The sequence below is a fragment of the Pelodiscus sinensis genome, chromosome 14 (genome assembly GCF_052426305.1).
Source record: "Pelodiscus sinensis isolate ZL-2025 chromosome 14, ASM5242630v1, whole genome shotgun sequence".
Classification (NCBI taxonomy): domain Eukaryota; kingdom Metazoa; phylum Chordata; order Testudines; family Trionychidae; genus Pelodiscus; species Pelodiscus sinensis.
In genome coordinates this window covers 24627967-24641208 of record NC_143065.1, presented here as the reverse complement: position 1 = coordinate 24641208, position 13242 = coordinate 24627967, and the positions used below count along the sequence as shown (strand labels likewise).

Below are 13242 nucleotides of genomic sequence, written 5' to 3'. Positions count from 1 at the left end.
TCAGGGCTCAGGGTCGGGGGTCTCAGTGGACCCCCACGATTTTCATGCACACCTGCTCCTGGGTGGCCAGGCTGGCAGCTCTCCTGCCCTAGACGGCCACTTTCCTGTGCCTAGTGCGGAGATTGTGGACGAGGTCCACGATGTCCGCACTAGCCCAGGAAGGTGCCCACCTCTTGCGGTCCAGGGCAAGCTCCCGGGAACCGCCAGCCTGGTCCCGGGAAGAGGGGGTGGGCTGGGGGACATTGGGTGGGTGGCTCTGTGCCGTGCCAGGTGCAGGGTCTGCTGGCTGGGTGCTGGCAGGCTTGCACCTGGCACGAGCACCGTAGCCAGCCCGTGCCCCTTTAAGGGGTCCGGGGCCGGGAGGGGGGCATAGAGTTTCCCTGGTGTTGGCCAGAGTGGCCACCAGGGAAACCTGGGGAGGGCTAGTCTCCCACTAGTTCGAATTAAGGGGCTACACACCCCTTAATTCGAACTAGTAAGTTCGAACTAGGCTTAATCCTCGTAAAATGAGGTTTTCCTAGTTCGAACTAAGCGCTCCGCTACTTCGATTCAAATTCGAACTAGCGGAGCGCTAGTGTAGCGGCTATGAATGTTAGTTCGAACTATCGTCCGTTAGTTCGAACTAACATTGTAGTGTAGACATACCCCAAGGCTACGTCTACACTGGCCCCTTTTCTGGAAGGGGCATGTAAATTTCACTAGTCGTCGTAGGGAAATCCGCGGGGGATTTAAATATCCCCCGCGGCATTTAAATAAAAATGTCCGCCGCTTTTTTCCGGCTTTTAAAAAAGCCGGAAAAGAGCGTCTAGACTGGCTCCGATCCTCCGGAAAAAGTGCCCTTTTCCGGAGGGTCTTATTCCTACTTCAAAGGGCACTTCAAAGGGCACTTTTTCCGGAGGATCGGGGCCAGTCTAGACGCTCTTTTCCGGCTTTTTTAAAAGCCGGAAAAAAGCGGCGGACATTTTTATTTAAATGCCGCGGGGGATATTTAAATCCCCCGCGGATTTCCCTACGACGACTAGTGAAATTTACATGCCCCTTCCGGAAAAGGGGCCAGTGTAGACGTAGCCCAAGAGAGTGCTTTGTGTCCTTGCATGCCGAGGTTATGTCCAAATCAAAGATACTTTATCTGTGAAGTAACAGAAAGATTGTTACTTAATATTGAGCAAAACATAAAACTAAAGACAGTCTTTCTTGCTGGGAAAGAGCAGGAAGTAGATAGCAGATTATATGTACCCAATCAAATCCATTTGGCCATCTGGGAATTATTTGGTTGCAGGAAAAGAGAATTCAAGGCCACCTTCTCCATGTGGACTCAGGTCCTTGACACTTGAATTAACTAGAAATACAAGGTTCTATGAATACCATTGTGCAGTTCTGAGTCTGTCAAATAGAGGTCAGCAATATACATACACCAGTCAGCACATTATAATAATATTAACCTTTAATTTCTAGGCAGATTGTCAAAAATGACAATACATCAAAATAAACCGGCAACATCCCAGATTAAATTCCAGAGCAGGAACAGGCTTCTTAAAACACCCCCAAACAACACAAAACTAAGGACCACATGCCAATTGAAATAACATAAATAACCAAAAGAAAATAAACTAGTTTTGAACACCAAATTAATGCCACAAATCCTTCTTTATAAAATAAGAGAGAAAAAAATCCAGCACAATAGGCTCTGAACATATGAGATTTGGAACATATGGAAATATGACCACAGAGCTGTTGATCAAGAGGTGTAGATCGTGTAAACAAGAGCATATATGAAAGGGAATGGGGTTATTATAGAGAAATGCACATTACATGTATACCAAGCAATTTCTCTTCTTCTCACTATTATGTATTAGCATAGCACTTGTCTTTTATCTTAAAGGACAGCCTTTGTTTGGCTTCTAATGTTCTTCACCTTATATTAGTCAATATATCATCCTGTATTTCATAATAATAATCCAAAAGATCATACACTTTACATTGTGATAAAAGTGTGATTTAGTATTTTGTTTGACTTTGTACTGCAACTTATCAAATACATTTTGAGATCTTTTCCCCCTTGATTCACACAAAGAGGAAATAGACTATACTTAGCAAAACTACTGGTATTGCTTGGTAGCTGTGTGGAAACAGTTGCTGCTTTCAAACCACCTGTCCAGCTGGTAGTTGTATGTTGCTGCCTGGATCCATCAGACACCACCTCATACACACTTGCCATTATAAAAAATAATAACAACAAAGAATGACAGATTAGGTTTTAGGGATGTAAAGTACTAGTCGACTAGTCAACTATCCAATAAGCAAGTGCTTATCGGATAGTCGACAGTATAGTCTACTAGTTGCTCCCCACCCCACTGGCTGCATGTATCAGAGATAGGCAGCAAGGGAGGGAAGAGGCAGCAAGGGAGTGAATGCTGCAGGGAGCCCGGCATCAGGCTCCTCATGGCATTTCAGTCAGAAGTGCCACGTGGTGCCAGGGATCTGTGTGGCGCTTTTGCTTTGAAATGCTGGGTGGAGCCCAGGATCAGCAGCTGATCTCTGGCTCCACATTGTGTGCCAGCTTTGAAATGTACAAGAGTCCCCAGCGGGGGCTCTTGTGCATTTCAAAGTGGAAGCGACCGCGTGGAGCCCAGAGTCAGTGGGACTTCCCGCTAGCCCTGGGCTCTACATGGCATTCCAACTTTGTAATGCACAAGAGCCCCCACTGGGCTCTTGTACATGTCAAAGGCAGAACACGGAAGTGCTTATCAACTAGTGCTTATCGACTAATGGAATTACTCGACTACCAAATTAATTGCTACTTAACATCCCTATTAGGTTTTAGTGTATAGTGTAGAGGAGAAAGAAAATGCACTAGCAGCATGTCTGCTGCCCCGTGTCAGTAGAAGAAAGTTATATAGTGGAGGGAGAGAAGCACAATTGCATCAGAAGAGGCCTAGAGATGGTGACAGGGAGAATAAGGAAAAGAAGAGATCCTCCAAGAGAGAGGACCAAGGGAAAGGGGGTGATAATACATGCTTCTGTTTGTGGTTTTATCTGATTTTCAAGCAGAGAGAATTAAGGGGTTGCTACGCATTAAGAGTGAAAGAATAAAGACAGATCCAAACCATTTATTTGAAATAAACCACATTTTTAAACCAATGCCATGAATTTCTTCCCATACCTTTCAATCTGATATTAGCATTGACATTCTCATTGAGAATGTTAAGTATCGACTAATTGACTAATCAAATAGTCGATGCAGAAGTCGATGCATTCTGCATCTACTAATAGTCAATAGGGTGCCTCAGCCTTTGAAGCTGATCCCGAGCTCCCCACAGTGCTGCCACCTTGAAACACTGTGAGGAGCCTGACGCCACAGCGCTGTGGGGAGCCTGGGGTCAGCAGGTGAGTCCCCAGCTTATCCTGGGCTCAATGCAGTGCTGCCGCTATAAACACCACGGCTATGTCTACGCTCACGGCTTCTTGCGCGAGTAATATGCAAATTAGGCTAAGCATGGAATATCGCCGAGCCTCATTTGCATACCTAATGAGCCACCATTCTTCCTGAAAGCAATAGGTGTAATGGCATTGCACAAGAGGGTTTTTCTTGTGCAAGAAGGGGCAGTGTAGACACTCCTTCTTGTGCAAGAGCCTCTTTTGAAAAAAATGGTGGCTCATTAGGTATGCAAATGAGGCTTGGCGACATTCCAGGCTTAGCCTCATTTGCATATTTCTCGTGCAAGAAGCCGTGAGTGTAGACATAGCCTAGTGGTTACTGAGCAATGCAAGTGATACCTAGACCACAGCAATAATTAAGACCAAGAGACCTCTACAGCAGAAACTGGGAGCTAGCTGGCTTTTAGCTCAGTGGGTAAAGGCTCCAAAACACTGCTACAGAGGTCCCAGGTTCAAATCTGCCTGGTAGTGGTTATACATGCAGTCTGGAGCTGGCCCTAAGCTGCATGTCATGTTTCAAAGTGGCAGTGCCATGTGGAGCCTTAGCTCTAGTCCCAGGCTTCAAGTAATGCTGCTGTTCTGAAGTACTGCCTATTCTTCCCCCACTCCTTGCTGCCTCTATCTGATTGACAAATGTGATAGGGACAGGAGGGAAAGCGACTGGTTGACTATCCTGTCTGGCACAGATGCTTTTCTGCAAAAGCACTTTTTGCGGAAAAGCATCCGTGCCAATCTAGACACGCTTTTGCGCAAAAGCGCCCCGATTGCCATTTTCGCGATTGGGGCTTTTTTTGTGCAAAACAAATCTGAGCTGTCTACACTGGCCCTTTTGCACAAAAGCTTTTGCGCAAAAGGACTTTTGCCCGAATGAGAGCAGCATAGTATTTCCGCAAGAAGCACTGATTTCTTACATGAGATCGTCAGTGTTCTTGTGGAAAGTCAAGCGGCCAGTGTAGACAGCTGCTTTTGTGGAAAAACTTGCCAGTCTGGACACAGCCATAGGCAACCCCTACACTGCCCTCTCTTGCGCAAGTAAATATACGAATGAGGCAAAGTGGTGAATATTGCCACACCTAATTTGCATAATTAATGACACTTTTTGCTGAAAACCCCCCACTTGGGCAAGAGCCGTTCTTCCAGAAAAAAAGCGGGAGAATGGCTCTTGTGCAAAAAGGTGTTTTTGCACAAAAAGGAGCCATGTAGACATAGCCATATTGCCTGGGAAGTGCTTTGGGAAGGATCCTTTAAAATGGAAGGTCCTGTGTAAAGGAAATAGGGGGATTGATACATTTTGTGAAACTTCCTTTTTTGAGCTTACACCCAAAGAATGCTTAGATATTACATAAATTCCCCCAAACAAACTAGTTTGGTGCATGAGCTCATTTTTGAAGGTTTTGTTTGTTTGTTTGTTTTTGTTTTTTACCTTTAGAAGAGCCCAGTTCCTTTGGAAGGTTTAAGAGTTATGATTTTTTTTAAATTTACTGAAAAATTCTTTGCTTAAATTCAGTGTAAAGAACTCAGAGCCTATGAAGGTTACAAAAAGAAGGCAAACAAAATAAAACCCTTTTCCTATTGAATAATCAATTAATGCATAAGACATTTTGAATAAGAGATTTTGAAATGCGCAGTAGCTTGAAATCCCAGTCTGGGGTAGTTGATTTGACTCATCAGCATGCAGCAGGTAATTTAGAGCACAGGAACTGTGGGCCCCATTCTGTTCTCATCACAGTGTAAATTGGGAGCACCTCCAATGAAATCACTGACATGACATCACCATAAAAGTAGTACAGATGACCCCCCCACGTTATGTGCATCTCGTGGTCCACATTCATATCCTCCTGTGATGCAACGTGGGGAGAAGTACTTGTATCCTTTGGTATATATGGTTGTGACTATTTTCTTCCACTATTTGATCTGAGGAAGTGGGTCTGGCCCACCAAGCTCATCATCTAATAAACCATCTTGTTAGTCTTTAAAGTGCTACATAGTCCTGTATTTTGTCATTAAGGGCTACACTTAGGACCGGGGGGGGGGCTCTTAAGGTCCTTCTCCATGGAGTGGGGGGAGTCTGCCCCATGGGCCTACCCATCTACCAGAAGCAAAGCTGTCCCGAAGGGCCTAGTACCCTACGACTTTACATCGGGGCGGTGGGGGGAAGAGACTGTTCTCCCTATGGGTCCTGCTGATTTTTAGGGGGAAGCAACGCTGTCCCTGCGGGCTTTAGGGGTGCCCGGGGACGGCGGGGGTAGCGGGGCCGCTAGGGCCCGCTGGTATGTAGAGAGCGACTCCCCATCAGACTGTGCTATTTAGGGAGAATTTAGGGGCACTGAGCATGCTCCCGCGCTGCCCTGGTTGCTAAGGGCCCAGCCGCTGTTGGTGGGGGAAGAGGCTGAAGCTCGGTGCATCCGCTATTCGGCTCCGTGTCTCCACAGGCGGGGCCAGCGGGGGAGGACGGAATTTCGGTTCCTAGCTGAGCGGAGTCACATTGGGCAGGAGCCGCGGTGGCTTGTGGGAAAAGAGGGCAGGCTCCGTTCTCTCCTCCTTCCCCCTGGCCCTCTCCTTCCCCTCCCCCTGCCGTCCTCCGGCCAAGATGTCTGACATGGAGGATGATTTCATGTGCGATGATGAAGAGGACTATGACTTGGTGAGGTCTGGGAGGGGGGCGAGCGGAAGCTGGGGGTGAGGAGGTTCCCTGGCGCGGCCCCCTCTCCGTGTAGCTCTGCCTCAGCCCTTCTCAGAGGCCGCCTTCCCGGGGGGCAGTGACAGGACGAGTTTGGCTCCCCATTCCCTCTGGGAGGCAGAAAATGGCTTGAGGGGTCAGGACTGGTATTGATTTTTGGACCAGGCCTCGCTAGTATTTATGCCTCTTCCCCCCTACCCCCGAAAAACGCGCCACTTGAGCCCTAGGAACTTAGTAAGGCCCCAGAATGGCCCCTTCAGGCCCAACAAGTCAGGGCCCTGTTCATTTCAGCTAGGGTCAGGGATAGGGGCGGGGAGGGGGGGTTGCAATTCTCACACGAAATAAAGGGATACATGTACCCAGCCTGGGAGGACGTTTGGGGGTGAGGCTTGTAATCATGTTCTAGGATCAGACTAAGGCTGGGAGGAAGGGTATAGCAGGAGGAGCTGGGAATACACATCTGCCTGCTACATAAATCACTTCAGTTGTATACCAATAATGTATTTATTTTTAACTTCTTTGCTGCCTAGGTAGAACTGGGGTTTGCTTTTGTAGTTTGCATGGTTTTGTTGTCTGTGTTTTGGTAGTGTGTTTTGTCCTTATATTCTCAAGTGATGCAATAAAATATTTGTATTTTAAAATAGCAAGTGATTTGCCTTGGGGGATTCCGCGTTTTGTAGAGCTACTAAGCTTCATAGTGGTCCTCTTAATGTTGTTATAAGCAAATGTCTCTTGTGAGGAATAAAACATGTCTAAGAGGGAAGACTTGGCTATATTGAGAAATAATATTTGGATCAAAAATATGTTTTTTGTGTCGTCTAATCAGTCTTAATTCCGTGTTTCTAAATGCTGGGTAAAATAACATTGACCTCTTTTGTTTAGAGAGTCAAGTATTCTGTATTCCAAAAAATTTTCTGGGATGTGTATTTCTCTTATTATAAACTGGACCTGCATATCATATACTATTTAATTTTTTAAAATAAACTCCTAAAATATCAACTTTTGAGAAGAATTTCTATGTAGTAAGTCTTGTAGTGTTCCTTGGTATATAGAGCAAGTTCTTAAAATTTAACATTTGTTCACTATCCCATCATCACTTTTCCTTTGGAGTTGCCTTAAGTATATGGTTGACTTTTAAAATATAGACAAATTCTGCAGTCAAATATTATGCTTCTATTTTGAATTGAGATGGAGTGGTTGGCCTATACACATTGTATTTCTAGCCTTTCACTGACCACATAAATATTAATACAAACTATTTAAACATGTTTTTAAATGAAATCAAGTGTAATTATATGAATTGTAAAATGGAAATTGTTCTTACAGAAATATTTTAAAAAAATATGGGTCAATTTGTCCCTTCATCAGCTGACAGCCATTTTATATAAACAAGTTTATCAAAACAGATTCTAATTTTAGAAACATAAGAACAAGCATACTGAGTTAGACCAAAAGTTCATCTAGCCTAAAATCCTGTCTTCCAATAGTACCATGTGCTTCAGAGGGAAAGAACAGAACAGGTAATCACCCAGTGATTCATGTATCTTCATATTCCATAATAAAATACCAAATCAATTCTATGTTTATATCGAATGGTATACAGTTGTATTTTGACAGTTTAAAAACGATTGGAAAATTGTATTAAAGTGCAGTGTTTCAGATGTAGGCATGATATATAAGTCAATATAGCTCCACCGGTTGCAGGTGATTTTTACCTTTTTTATGCTAAGTTTAAATTGTATGCTTTATCAGCTGTCCATGTGCTGGGAGAAATAAATGCTGCTTCTTGCTTCTGTATGAAATATGATATTAATCACAGGAAGAAGTTTCCTAATTCTCTTTGACATGGCTGACTACAAATATTCACAGAATTTACTTTCAAAAGGACATTTTCAGTATCAGATACCTAAACAACCTTTATTAGATTTTTCTTTTAAAACAAATCTTGGAAGATTCAAGTTTTATTGGTATATATTGATGTTGCCATACATGCACAAATTGACAACCTATTTTGATCAATAATAATTGAAATTTACTTATAGGCAAAAATAAGAAAAATGCTGCTTGAGAACTTATTAGACTCAAAATTCAGTTATTCAAACTTCTGAATTGGACTTGTTACAAATGGACTAATGAGCAAGTAATAAGAACAGGTATGATTTGTTGATTTAAGCACATTTATTTTATGTATTTTGACATGATGTTGATAATGTTTTAGTTATAAAGCTTTAACGTTTTGAACCTCAACATCTACTGTGATTAAAAGTTTGACTTCTCCCCATAATTCTGTGAAAATTTGAGTCAATAAAAATATTTTTAAAAGTTTAAAAATGAGCATTGATATTTTCTATCAAAATTATTAAAAAATAAAAATTGATTTCTGTCTCACCTACTTAAAACACACTGAAACTAAATATTGTTTTAACTAACTATAGGGTATGCTTGTGTTAGTGTAGTTCTCTCTTTTTATTTTAAAATTAATGCATCCCAGGGCACATCACTATCTGAATTATAGTTTAAAGACTGGGAAGATTTGTAGATGCAATTTTGGCTTATAAGTGGAAGGACAGTGTTTAAATCAAGTGTAAACATTATTCCAGTTAAATTAATTTCTTGCATGCTTGGGATGACCAGCCTGGATGGGATCATGGAATGCAAGAATGTTTTTAAATGTTTTGCTAGCCAGTGTGTAGATGTAGGCTATATTAGAAACAAGTTAAATGTACTTTTTCTAAACATGGGACTTCATTTTCCCACTATGCTGGTGTAAAACAGGAGAAAATCTGTTGAAATCAAACTGGCCTAAGAGGAGAATTGGGCCCATAGTTCCCAAACTCAAATTAAAGACTAATATAGAAAGAGGTTTTGAAGAGTGGAAGTAGGACAAACGATTCACACAATTGAGCTCCTAGAAGTAAAAAGGCAACTCTGAACTATGGAGAGTATTTTAGAAGGGCAGAATTGGGGAGAGATTGCAACAGCAGTCAGTTTGAGTGCAGAACTATGCTTAACACGCTATACTGCTTCTGTGAAAACGCTATGCTGAAGAGCTTCTTCCACTTCGATGAGAGGTGGTAGACTCTCCCCTGTCAACATAGTGCTGTCTACAGCAGGGGTTAGGCTTGGTATAACTGGATTTTTCAGACCCCTAGTGTAGCCCTGACCTGAGTGAGTTAAGAAATTATAGGTTACTAAGCCAGAAAAGTAAGGTGAAGTGAGTCTAGCTTGTTTCAGGTGCAAATGATCTTAATAGATCTTGTAACAAAGTAGAACAACTACACTTCTCTTAACCAATTTTGACTGTCCACGTAGGTACTGATTCACTTCATCTATTGTGTATTCAAATAGCGTGCACTTTCCTAGAACTAGGGATGTAAAAGAGTAGTCGACAATGTGATAAGCCTAGGCTTATTGGGTAGTCAAGTTGACTACTCACATTTCTTCTCTCTCCCCCATATACCAGAGGCAGCAAGGTGGGGCAGAGGGGAGCAGGAGCTGGTACTGGAGGGAGCCACCTTAAAAGCCAGTTCCTTCCAGCACTGTCTTTGTAATGCAGGAGGGTAGGGGAGACTAGGGATGTAATAGTGTAGTCAGTTAATCAATAAGCAAAAGCTCATAGGGAAATGCTATAGACTACATACACTTCCTCTCCCCCCTTTCCCCTCGCCAGAATTTTTTTTAGCAGTCTGGCTGGCAGCCTGGCTCAGTCCTGGCTTGCGCTGGGTCCAGAGCCTACCCCCGCTGCAGCTCTACATTTAAAGGGTATTAGGAGCCAGGAGGGCTGGCAGCCCTGCTTAGGTCCGGTTTGCGCTAAATCTGGGAGCTCAACCCACTCCATATCAGAGGCAGCAGTGCGGGGCGACAGGCAGCTGCTCCACGAGGGGAGCTGGTTTTTTAATTGGCTCCCCTCGCAGACCAGCTCCTGCCTGGCATCCTATACTGCTGCCTCTGATGCAGAGGCTGCAGGGGGCTGCTTGAGTGTGGGGCTAGAGCACATTGACTGCCAACCTAACCCCCAGGGACTTTAGAATAGTCAAGTAACTGATAAGAATTCATGAGGTTAATTGACTATTCAGTTAACCAATATCTAACATCCCTAGGATGGATTGGGGAGGCAGAGGCGCAGTGGGGAATCCAGCACAAGCAGGGACTGAAGCGGTTCCTGCTGTGCCTCTGCCTTTGAACTGTAGCCAGAGCTGCAGGCAGCTCTTGCTACATTTGAAAGGCAGAGAGAGGCACAGCAGTTGGAACCAGGCATGAGCTGGGACTGCTTCAGTCCCTGGTTGTTCTGGGTTCCCCGCGGCATCGCTAACCATCCTTAGGACAGACAGAGGAGGCAAATATCTGTTAACTGAATAGTCGATAAACCACCCGCAACTCTTGCTGCATTTCAAAGGAAGAGTCACAGCAGGGATAGCAAGCACCCTCTCCCCCCTCCCCCCTTTCCACTAATGGAGGAGTTGATGGAAATTCCATTAACTACTCGATTAGCTGATTAATCGAAATTTAACATCCCTGCCTAGAACCTAGAACTGGAATATGTATATTCCAAAGTCTCTTCTTCTTCCAAATTTCCTAGCTCAGGTTTTATATCAAGCTGGTGATATTATGGTGGCTCTTATTGTGATAAACAGCTAAGAGGTTATTTTATAATAAAATCAGCTATTTCTGTTTAGCTTTTCATTGTGTTTTATGGTCAAACTTTCTGTATATAAATGTCCAATGACATTAATAGATGTAGCTATAAACTGTTTGAAAGTCTTTATAACTACAAAGAATTTTAGTTCTATTTATGGAAGAATAAACCTAGATTTGGAATTTACTAATAATTAAAACTGTCTCAAAATATCAATGTGTATTGTCCCGTTTTTATGACTCATTAAGTGAGACCATGGTTTCTTGTCTCTATGGAGAGCATTACAGTGAACCCTCGTTTATCGCGGTAGATAGGTTCCAAACCCGACCGCGATAGCTGAAAATCCGCGAAGTAGGGACACCATATTTACGTATTTATTTAACATGTATATTCAGACTTTTAAAACCCTCCCTTTACGTAGTACTGTTAACAAACCACCCTTTAATGTACAGAACATACGTAATGAAAAAAGTCCGCGAAGTCGTGAATCCGCGATGGTCGAACCGCGAAGTAGCGAGGGCTCACTGTAAATTGCAATTCCTGTCAAAGTCTGCCTTGATGTTGTTTAGTTCCTTATTGAAATTAATCGGTGATCTCCATCCACTTCCTAGTAAACAGTTGCCTATGTTGGGGAAGGAGGGAAGAATCACAATTGTCCTCCTTGTTAGCAGTTGGTTTAGAATAGACATGGAGACTGAACTATACCTTGTCCTGGAATTATCTTTCTGTGCACAAGGACAGCACCTTGTGGGGAAGCTTGAATTAGTAGTACGTGTAACACATCCTTGGGAGCTTGTTTTGTAATAAATCTAGAATGCTGTAGTCAGGTGATATTATCTGGAATCCTAAATACATTTTTTATAATTAGTAGGGAGGCAGGATAGCCAAACCTGTTTGCTGGGTAACTAGATTATTGTGTGTTAAAGGTTTATTTTGTATGATAGATTATTTTATTTGAATGTTGGAGAGAAACAAATACTGAAGGAAAGAGACAGAGAGGTAGCTGTGTTAGGTTTTGCCCACGAAAGCTCATGATACAGACTATTTCAGATGATGACTCGAGATGATCTCATCTGAAGAAGTTGGTTTTGCCCACGAAAGCTCATGATACTCTCTTTCTCTCTTTTTTGTGTGTGTGTGTGTGTGTGTTTAGTCTCTAAGATGCTGCAGGACTACTTTTTTCTTTAAAAACAACTTTTAAAAAACAAGAGTTCATCGGGAAAAAGATTAGTATAACTTTGCCTTTTTCCTGGAATATTCCACAGATACAATAAGACCTAGAACCCCGTTTTCTGACATTGTTTCACACCAGCTTGTTTCTGAGTAGTGACATAAGGTATCCACTTTGTATGTTCTGCCTAAAATGAATATGAGAGGAAGAGAGAGAGAAAGAGAAATGATTAATGTGTTAGTATGCTTCTAAGCAGGGCACAGTCTTATAATAAAGGTGCCTTCTGCTGTCTGGAATATAGGTGTCCAAATATCTAGGACATCATAGTTATTCATGTATGGAATCTAATGGATTAGAAACCTTTTGTTCTTTTAATTTATTGATGTCTAGGGCAGGGGTGGGCAATAATTTTTTGTTGGGAGCCACGTTAACATTTTTTGAAGTGGCCCTGGGCTGCACTAGAAGGGGCAGGGCCAGGATGCTTCCAGGCTTCCCCACCCACAGACCATAATTGGCCCTTTACCCCCCCCCCCCCCCCCACTAAGCTTCCATGCCCTTGGCAGTAGGAGGAGACTTCCTGTGCTCCCCCACCCTCAGGCCAATCATGGTGTGGGGGCGGGAGAACACACAAAGCCTCATCCCACCCTGCCAGGAGAACGTGGAGCTTTTAAGTGCTGCGTGCTCCTTGCAGGCTGGGGTCAGGGTGGAGGAAATTTCACGTGCTCCTTGAGGCCCTGATTGGCCTGGGAACAGGGGAGCATAGTAAAAAGGTTTAATTAGTGAACTGAGTACACAAAACAGATTTTGATGGTAGTACTAGAGAGAGAATTTCCTCCTAAAAATGAACTTTTCTGCAAAATACAGGTAAGTGTTGTATATGGGAAGGTTCATACAGCAAATAACTACAGGCAGTCCCCGGGATACGTACAAGCTAGGGACTATAGGTTTGTTCTTAAGTTGAATTTGTACGTAAGTCGGAACTGGCTCCAGATTCAGCCGCTGCTGCTGAAACTGACCAGGGGCTGACTACAGGAAGCCCGAGGCAGAGTTGCTCTGCCCCCAGCTTCCTGGAATCAGCCACTGATCAGTTTCAACAGCGGCTGAATCTGGAGCCTGGGACAGAACAGCTGGGGCGCTGCCGGGTAGGTCCCCCCAGGACCAACCCGGCAGCACCCCAGCTGCTCTACCCCAGGCGTCCACAACAAAAGCCTGGTCTGCTGGGGAGGCGGGGGCGCACTAGCTGCGCCCACTCCCCCCCCAGCAGACCAGGGAGACCCGGAGCAAAGCCGCGGGGGCAGCGGGGTCTCGCGCCTCTGC

The 13242-nt window shown here is 43.8% G+C and overlaps 1 protein-coding gene across 3 annotated transcripts in view; it reads left to right on the top strand.

Annotated features, from left to right (window-relative positions):
- Window positions 1-5895: 5895 nt before the first annotated feature.
- The window catches only part of COPS2 (COP9 signalosome subunit 2), a 47066-nt gene continuing 39719 nt past the window's right edge, over window positions 5896-13242 (top strand). For 2 of the 3 annotated variants that reach the window (XM_006135057.5, XM_006135056.5), the window contains exon 1: window positions 5896-6082. In XM_006135057.5, the coding sequence (XP_006135119.1) occupies window positions 6029-6082 (54 nt within the window). In that variant the 5' untranslated portion in view covers window positions 5896-6028. Of the gene's footprint in view, window positions 6083-8252; window positions 8272-13242 lie in introns of those variants that run through there. The other variant, XM_089782042.1, reaches the window with a different exon arrangement.